At 48.3% G+C, this 9,687-nt stretch overlaps 1 protein-coding gene across 2 annotated transcripts in view; it reads right to left on the bottom strand.

Moving 5' to 3' along the window:
* VASH1 (vasohibin 1) overlaps positions 1 to 9,687 on the bottom strand; it is a 15,257-nt gene extending 5,570 nt beyond the window's left edge. For both annotated transcript variants that reach the window (XR_010431431.1, XM_064658802.1), the window contains exons 1-6: positions 9,093 to 9,687; positions 4,107 to 4,195; positions 2,988 to 3,044; positions 1,816 to 1,890; positions 643 to 1,024; positions 140 to 252 (exon numbers count right to left, since the gene is read on the bottom strand). Coding sequence is in view for 1 of the 2 variants with exons in the window: in XM_064658802.1 (XP_064514872.1) it covers positions 140 to 252; positions 643 to 1,024; positions 1,816 to 1,890; positions 2,988 to 3,044; positions 4,107 to 4,195; positions 9,093 to 9,356 (980 nt within the window). In the remaining variant the exon portion in view is untranslated. The remainder of the gene's footprint in view (positions 1 to 139; positions 253 to 642; positions 1,025 to 1,815; positions 1,891 to 2,987; positions 3,045 to 4,106; positions 4,196 to 9,092) is intronic.

The following is a 9,687-nucleotide window of genomic DNA, read 5'->3' as shown; positions in this document are numbered from 1 at the left end:
CTGCAGGTCAGAGAAGTATTGCCTGTTCTAAAGAAATCCAGTAGGACATCAGAAGGATCCAAAACCAAATAACAAGGTGGAGACTGTGAGTAAAACAGAGGTGCTCTAAACAGGTCTCCTGCTCAGCAGCCCCACTCACCGTCGGTCCCCACGGCTGTTGCGTCGATGGGGGCTGGCCTGACCTCTTTGTGGGGAGGAGACATCTTTCTTTCTGTCCTTAGTGGGAGATGGTGGTCCAGTTCCTTTCCCAATCTGCCAGGAAAATTAAAAAGCAACAGGAGCAGAAACCCAATATGAGTAATAACAGAAAACACAAAAACTAACAATGATTTATTACATGGGAATAAAAGACAAAAAGGCAAAGCAAGCGTATCAAAAATGCAAAAACCAGAAAAAAAAAGTTACAGTGACAGCTATGGCTCCAAGGACCGTATGCAGTCCAAGCTAATCTCAACTGCAGCACTGCATGAGCATCTATTAGGGGACCAGCCTGTATACAAAGGGAAAGAGGCTGCAGCTTCCAATTCACGCTCTACTCCACCATCATTTAGGAGAACTTCCTGTTGTTTCATTCCCCCAGAACACCAGCAGCCAAGGAAGACAGTGGATGCAGCAGCAAACTACTCCATCCTTGCTGCTTACCTTCAGCCTCATATCACGGGCATGTCTCTCAAGCTCTTTGCGAAAATCTTCCCTGGTTAGCTTGTCTAGATCCAGGACGGAGCGCTTCCACTCAATCTGCTCCACACTGTGTGGGTCATGGGACACACAGTGGCCCAGCTTCACCTTTTTGAGCGTGTGCCAGCAGCGGCGATATGCCTCCTCGAAGTCAAAGATGAGTTCGCTCAGTGTGCGGAAGACAGGTGCTTTGTACATAAGCTCCTCGCGTCGGCTGATGCCCAGTGCCCCATAGCGGCCTCCAAAGTTCACCCCCAGCACAATGTGTCGGAAGTAGTTCCCTGAGAAGTGGGTTTTGAAGCTGATGGGGAAACGGTCCAGTGTGGTCATGTTGTTGGTGAGGTAACTGACAGCAGCCACTATTCAGGAAACAACTGGTGATACCAGTTTCTTGAGAAGATACTTCCTCCCTACTCCAGACCCTCCCAGCCTGCTCGGCAGACTCACTATTGATTCAGCATCACACAGGCAGGATTTGTTCTCCAGACCCAGGGTCCAGCTCATTGCAGGCTGCCCTACTTTCATCTAGGTCACAGGGAAAACAGACTTGGCCTCTTCAAGGAGACAGTCAACAAAGGGAAGTTAATTTCGAGGCAGTTTTGTGATGCAGAAGTTGCAATGCTAGCACCTCAAGTTTACTGTATTCCATAGTTCCCAAACTGTTAACACTGTGGCATTATTCCTCAGTTTGTTTTAATCTGTTTCACTAGCTACTGTTTCACTCATCTTTAGGACAAAAACTACCCTTCTGAACCATTCACTCACCACCTCTGCCCTTCCAGCTGGTTTTACCAATGTGCACGAAGAACCTATAGCTTGAGTGCCATAAACTAAACATGGAAGACAGCTAGGAAAGATGTGTACTTAAAGACAACATGTCCAGAACTCATAAAGGTATTGCCTAAGCTAATAAGTGACATATGCCATAATTGGAAGCTAGGGAGGATTCCTAACTTAATTGCTTGGATTTGGACTTTATTGGTAGTTTTGTGGCAGAACTGGGGAGGAAAAAAGGGAGGAATGTGGGGCTTGATGACAATATTATAAACAGCCTCAAAGCATCGTAAGAGAGAGAGCAGAGGTGAAAACACAAGGATGGGCAGACACGCACAACTTCAAGAGGAGAGGAAAGGATACATTCCCAGGATCACAGCTTCCAGGCATTTTATTGGCAGGGCCTCTTTGGTCATTTCTTTGGCCAGGTCCATCAGCCTGCAAAGTGGGACAAGGGAAAGACAAGGACAATAAGAGGGCTTGAGTTATGCAAGTATGGCCAGTTCAGCCTTTTTTCACTATACACATAAGGTAAGGTAGGTTTCCAGGAGAGGGTGGCCCACTGACTACAGGGAACAGAACAAAGTATCTTCTCTAGGAAGACATTAAATCCATACCAGCTCTCTGCCACATGCTGTTGCTGCTTACAAGGAACTCCCTTCAGTGAGTTACAGCAAAGCTGCCTACTAGGCCAACCTCTGTTCTCAGAGAGAACACAGTACATGGCTCAGCAAGTTCTGGATGGACACCAATGTGACCACAAGTAAAACCCTCAAAGGACCAAGACCCAGCAGCGTTAGGCTCACAAGGCCCAAGGACAATGAAGCCTACTTCTCTGGCATCAACCCTAGTCTCTGTTCAACAAGTACCATGAAGGAGACGTTGCACTGATTACAAAAGAAGGCATTTGGAATCACATAAGTCTATGGACTAGACCAATAGTAAAAAGCCAGTCTTGGGAGACCCATAATACGCTGTTCAAGAGAGTCAATGAACATCAGGTGCTTATCTTGAGGAACTTATGGGGCACATCTCTTCCCAAAATCTGCAATGAGGAGAATTCCCATTTCTCATTCAAAGTATGAGCCACCAAAAGCTTAGTGAGCCTAGATTCTGCAAAGGGACTCACAGGAGATATGAAGTTAGACTTGTAAAGATACTTGGCTTTTACAAAATTTGTTTAGAGCAGGACCTAATTTCAGAATCCATCAGAAGTTCATATAGTTACATTCCAATTAGAAGCAGGCAGAATCTGCACATCTTTGCAGCACATTTTTGTGATTTTACTGGATTTACTGATTCATGACAAAAAAAACACTCTACTCTTGTTCTTGAGAAAGATGAGACACAGCTCTGCCCAGCTATGCCCCAGGCAACAGACAGTAAAGTCATCTAAAGTAGGATGGAGCTGCAGTACTGAAAGCCCTGAGCGCCACTAGACCTTGGGCAGGGGATGGAGAAAAAGCAGTGCTTACAGCAGGGCTCCAACAACAAAGAAAGGATAAAATGCTGTAGAGGCTGCTGTAGACACTTACCCAGTCAGAGGTCTGCTCTTCTTAATCTCAAAGAATTGTGTCCCAGTGTGATTGTACCTGGAGGCAAGAAGTTAAGGGCTTGGCAGCTTGGAAAGTAGAATTTGAAGAAAACTTGTCTGAAGAACTTTCATGTTATTTACCATTCTCACAGCAAAGTCATGATTCCACAAGTATAATAGCAACGCAAGAAAATCCTCACCTCCCTCTCCTGCATTTCTCCCATTTATAGTCCCTCCTTACTTCCACTGTATTTCCTTCTTGTCAATTCTTCTCTTTCTCATACTCACACACAGGTTTCCACTCCATTTCCCGAAGGTCCATACTGACAGTACATACTCTGCTCATCTTTCCAGTTACCAGGGCAGAATAGAGTTTGACAAATCTCTTCCTGCTCTGATCTGCACAGAGCAAAGAAACATTCATGGCACCAAATTCTAAGACTGACTGGGACCCAATCCAGAGCACAACTACCCTGGATGGTGTCAAAAGGTCTGCCTTCTTACCTTGAATTAGAGCTGAAGCCAGAGCTAGATCTGTATCTCATCAGTGAGATTAGACTGTGTTTCCATGGCACATACCTGGTCTCGAGCACAACAGGGACAGAGAAATTTCATTCCCAGAACACAGTCACACAGGCAGCTCTGCATATAAAGGAGTAGGATACCACAGATGCACAAAAGCAGGGTGGCTGACCGTCATTTAGACAGCTACAGAGAAGAGTGAGTGAGTACAATGACCTGAGAGGGTTTTCTCATCACCACAGCTCACCCATGTCCATCTGACACCTGGCTGTCAGGATCTCAGATATGTGTTTTTAACAAAATGCCGCTGTAAAGGTGCTGACCTAGAAGAGTGGGTAGTGGGGAAAGGCCCTTGACAACATGCCCATTTATTACATGGAGTGAACAGAATCAAAAGGTAACTTAAGCAAAGAAGAAAAGAAACAGCAGCAAACCAAAAAAATATCCCAAATCCAGCTTCCTGATTTCAAGGAGCAAGTTTCAGTTCTCCTCCAGCTACAACAGAAGGCACTTTTCTGTTCTTCAGATGAAAAGAAAGTCCCCTTGGTCCCTTTTCCTGGGTTATCACAGCAGTGACTAAGGTAACAGCAAAGGATACTGAAGCTCCCTGATGTAGCGCTGTACAGCTTCCAGGCGCTCAGGGATGGGGGTGGACGGCTGGAACACAGGCACACTTGGTATGGGAATCTGAAAGAGGAGCAGAACATAAATCACTGCTTCCAAACCTCTCCAGCTTCCTGCTGAACTCAGTCACACACAGCTATAGGGAGCATGTTCCTCTGAAACCAGACCCTTTTTGCTGCCCAAAGTGACCACACCAGAAACATTCCTCTGTTTCCACACTGGTAACTGGGAAGGGATTCAGAATGAAGCATTACTACACAGCTGCAGGAGAAACTATGTGAAAAGGTCCTGCATTTATGCAACATTGGAAGAATTAGAATTAACTGACAAGGCAAGATGCAAGACAGGAAAGCTATCACCTGAGGGATCTCATTAGAGTATTGAAACTAGAAGGCACAAAACAAAAATAAGAGAAGGAGAGAGAAAGGCAGAAATGGAGAATGAGTTTCCCTAAAGCCACCAGAGGGTGGAACAGTCCTGTAAAAAAGGGTATAAAGGTCCCTCACTGCCTCCTGGCATCTCAGGTGAGTCAGCACTTACTTGGACAGAGACTTGACAGCATGACCCCCCTGCCCTACACTGTCTGGTATTTCGTACTACATGGTCAGAGAATGACTTCTGGAAGTTCACCATTTAGACTGCTGCCCCATTCTGAGGCCTCAGCCTTATGGGTCCAGTCAGATTTTCCTCACCATTTGCTCCAGGGAGGATAACTTGCAGTCTTGTCAGCAGCTGAGAAAATGTGTCTAAGGAAAAAGTAAGGTCCTGCCCACAGGACAAATATAAAGGAAAAGACACAAATTTGGGATGACTGACAGACTTGGAGAAACAGCCCAGTATTTTCTCTCTGAAGGATAGCTCATGCCTTGCATGCACCTCTCTGATACCAGATTGCATCTTTTCTCAGCAGCTTGGCTTTTAACATTTCAGTTCCTCCTCAGACTTCCTCCAGAGCTCAGCTATCCACAGCTATGAAAGAGTGAGTCAGAACCAGTTCTTCTCTTGGGCCTTCCACTCTGCTGTGCACAACTGCCTCTGCTGTGCACAGTTTTGTAGCCAGTGGCACTGCTTAGTGCACCCTTCATGTCTATTTCTGTGGCCACTCATTCCCATATACCTCATTCTGCCCTGGGTTGGCACAACTGACTGGTGAACCAGGTCAGGCACCTTAAGCAGCTGAAAACTGAGCCAGCAAGCATGGGTAGTTTTCAGTCAGATCAACTCCTTGTCCTGGCTTGCCACATGGTTGCACTCTCCTTGTGCCCCCCCACTCCCATCCCCAGTACAAGGACCAGAGACCACTTAAATTTGAGAGACAGGCTGTTGCTGCTTCTCCTAATCAAGCAGAGGCACCGGCTGGCTCACTTGCAGAAGGCAGCACAGGAATGGTGGGAGCAGATGTGAAACTGAGTTTGTTCAACTGCAGCAGGAGCAGGGAAGGCTCCAGAGAGCAGCACAGGAATGAAGCCATCTCTGGAACCACACAAGCTGAGTCAGTTTGGACACTGTGAGCTGACATACTGAGTCACAGGAAACAATTTCCAGGCAGAAACAATAAAGGAGGTAACAACCAAGGCAGGCGGACTATTTAACTTTGTTTCATTTCTTCTGCACAGAGACTTTCATGCTTTTGAGTGGAGACAGATAGATTGAGTACATGTTGACAGCACAGACTGCAACTGCAGTAGTTACTGGGTAGTTACTCCTCCCCTACTACTATAGACCCCCAGATCTCCTTTTCCTCAAAGGACTGTGTAACACAGAGACAGCGCAGTGGCAACCAGTTCAGGAGGGGACTAGTTAATGCAGAAGAGCCTCCTGCACCTCAAGTAATTAAACTGATGAAAGTACACTGTGCTCTCTCTCTCTCTCAGATCTGGGCCTGCAGCCCAGACTGGGCTACAGTTTCTTTTGCATCAGGTCTATAGCATTTTAATGGGGGAACAGAAGCAGGAGAGGAATAAGGTTCCTAATCTCTCTATCCCACACTGACAGGATGAGAGACCCTTACACTTTTTTCCTACCCAGCATCATCCACTGCACATCTCAGAAGGGCTATAAATATTAGGCAATTTTCATAATCTCCAGAAAGCAGAGAGGAATTTATTTGTAGTAGAAAATATAGGAAATCAGATCTATTTTGATTTCCTGTTGGTTATTCTGAAAGCTGGAGAGAGAGCTAGAAAGAGAGCCCAGATTTCCCAGAGTATATAACCTCTGCCAGACTTAGCAGACTGAATGAACGCATCCTTGGTTCCTCATCATTTGTGTGGAGGGGTTGCATCACCCCACTCCCAGATTCATGCACCCCAGTGGGCTGGCTATATGCATGGGATTGGGACCCTGCTGTTAGAAAGGGCATCCTGAGAACAACAGAGATTTTCATGTAGTTAGTGGGCCATGCTGTACATGAGAAAAGGCAGATGGGAGAAAGGCACAAAGCTCCACCCTTATCCATATCACAGAGGTGCTTTTTTGGCCAGCCTAGTTTAGCAACAGTTTCTTTCATGGCACTTATGTGTATTCAAGTTCCTCCCTTACTCTTCCTTCTGGAAACAACAACATGGGAGCAATACCAATCTTGGTTGATAGCCTGAAAAAAAGAAAACATTTTTTTCCATCTCTCTCTGTATAAATACATTAGATGCAACTCTTCCTGGCTTTGCTCTCATAATCACCTCATTTAAAATCCATCATTTCTTAATGAGGCAAGCACACATCACTTTGTATTTCCAGTGTGCTCCCATTTGATGGTACCAGCAGCTCCAAGCAAAGCAATACCCCACCCTGTTGCTAGAAAAAAGACAACTAAGGAGGGTGGCACTCTCAAGGCTAGCATGCATGGCCAATCAGCTATGCCCTGCCACTGTGGCACAACTCACTTGATGCCAACTCACCCCAAATCTGCTGGAAGGAAATGGAGATTAGAGGAGATCTCTGACTGGCTCACCCCAGTGAGAAACACAGTCCCTGAAGCTTGTCAGTGAACATATTTATAAAGTCTGATCACAGTCTCCTGCAGTCATCATTTTAGAGTATTTTAGTTTATAGAGAATTCTTTTGAGAGTTACTTCCCCCAACACACAATGCTGGCTACCATTCAAGGCCAAAATTTTGGAGTAGGTGAATCACTGTCCCATTCCCAACACCTAAAAAGGACTATTTGCTCTCTAGCACATGGAGAGTACCCGGCTTTTCAAAGGAGCTAGCCTTTCAAAGGAGCTACCCATTGCCCTAATTCTCATTCAGCCATTCAAAGAAATTTGATGGCATGGAGACAGGTGGTGATGAGCAGCCTTCAAAGATAAAAATACATCCCTAGAGTGGAGAAAGAGCTAGAGAAACAGAGCTCACCCATCTTTGTGGTTTCCTGCATCCTAGTATCCTCTCAGCTGCATGCCTGAGGAGCTTGAGAATGAGATTTCAGATGGTGGAGCACTGAGTTTATAGATTTGTTTCCCAGAGGTGCTAGCAGATGAAAAAAAAACCCCAAACCTCAAAAACCAACAACCCCCAAAACAAAACAGCCTAATTTCACCCATTATTGCAAGAGCTCATTCCACTTGTGCCCTCTAACTGTAACCCTTTGGCACCAAGACTACAAAGTGAGAACAGTGGAAGTTCTTCACATAAGACCAAAACCAGAGGCAGCACTGTATTTCCCTCCCCTCACGCACCATATTCCTGTTTGTTAACTTCTTTCTTCCATTTTACCCCCAGCTCTCCTGGCAAAATCAGCCCTTATGGTTACGAAATTAAATAGTGTGTGTTCTGACTGAAACACGTTTTCAGTCTCTACCTAGGCTCAGACAAAGTCAGAGGAAAGGAAGGAAATCTGAAAAGGAAGGAAAAGTCTAGTGGGGTTAGAATAGGGACTGTAATCAGGACTCAGGATTTGTTCCGGTTGCTGCCACAGATGCCTATAACTCTTCACTGCACAAAGGATGTTGCATCACATGCTTCTCCAGAGTTCCTCATGGAAAGCAGTATGAATTGCCTGTGCACTATATAATAGCATGTTCTTCCATACTTCAAATTACCTTCCCAAGAAACTAAGTCTTTGCTAAAAAAGCCTGAGCCAAAAAAACTTTATCTTTTAGTATCTGAATTTCCCCTATTAGAGTGATGGGAATATTCTCATAACCAGTGGAGTGACACACTAAATGTTTGCAGTCCCTTTTGTTCACAGGATGCCAATGAAAGCGGGAGATTTTTCTCAGGCTAAGGTTCAACATAGATAGCAACAATTACAAGAATTCACATGCAAATGTTTCAGTATGGCACAAGGTTATGTGAAATGGTCAGCGGTTTCTCTTTTTGTACAATTCTCTACAGCAAGGCCAAGAACGTGCTTGGAAATCACATCTGACCCTACACCACCAATACGTTCTGCAAGCATTCGAGAACTCCTCTTAAAACTCCTGGCATCAACAGTCTCTGTTTGTCAGACACAGTTCTGTTCGAAAATGTCTTTTGGTGTGGGAGACTGTACTGAAATTGAATTTCTTCAGGTTCAAAGACTCACCTCTGTCTGTCTCACCCCCAAATATTAGGACTCTTCTAAATCTTATTCTCCTCATCTTTTCATCATTTATCCAGTCTTTCTGTTTAGCCATTGCCCATCTCCACCCCCAGGCTGCTCGCATATCAGCCACCTGAAGTCTGTTTTCCAACAAGGCCGCAGAGGAAGGGGGTGCTGCTGGCGCACCGATAGGGCAGAGCCCCGCAGACACCCTCTGGCGCTCCGAGTTAGAGCGTGGCTTTGCTTCCCGAAAGAGCACTCCGGGGGCCCTTTTGCCGAAGGACCGCTCCCGAGCTGGGGAGCCCGGTCCCTAAGGAGGGCAGGCGGACATCCCCTCCCGTGCCGCCGTTTCCCCCCTTCCCTTCGCTCGCCCTGCGGCAGACGGTCCGCCCCGGGCGGGACCCCGCGCCGCACCAGCCCCGCACAGGGGGGTCTCACCTTGGGCAGGTCGGCGGCGCCCCGGATCCTCTGCGCCACCCGCTCCCCCTCGGGGTGGATCCTGCTCACATGCCGCCACATCCGCTCCCAGGTGGGCTCGTCCACGGGCAGCCCGCCGCGGTTGACGAAGAAGGGGACGCCGCCGTCGCGGAGATCCTCCTCGCCCTCCTCCTCCTGCTGCTCCTCGTCCCGCGGCGCCGCCGCCTCGCCGGACGGGGGCTGCCTGGCGGCGGCCGCGGCCCCACCGCCCCCCGGCATCGGCATCGCCGCCGCCCGCGCTCAGCGCCCGCCGCCCGCCGCGGGGCCGCCGGGGGCCGCGCCCCGCATGGCCGGCGCTCCGGGCACAGGGCGTCACCGCCCCCGCCTCGCCCCCGGAGATATCAGAGCGAAGGCTTCGCGGGTAGAAGGAGAGAAAAAGCCGGGCGGGGCGGTGCCGGGTGCCGCATCAGGCCGCCGCGGCGGCGGGGGAGGCGGCGGCGGGGGAGGCGCCGGCGGCCCGAGCGCCCGCGGCAGTGACGGCGGGCACCGCGCGGGGCGGGCCTGCCGCCGGGGCGCCCCCGCCGCGCCGCCTCCCGGGCGCTGCGCGGGGCGGGCG

Source organism: Pseudopipra pipra, chromosome 6 (genome assembly GCF_036250125.1).
Source record: "Pseudopipra pipra isolate bDixPip1 chromosome 6, bDixPip1.hap1, whole genome shotgun sequence".
NCBI lineage: Eukaryota > Metazoa > Chordata > Aves > Passeriformes > Pipridae > Pseudopipra > Pseudopipra pipra.
Note: the sequence above shows the minus strand (reverse complement) of the source record. Positions and strands in the feature narration are given on the sequence as shown.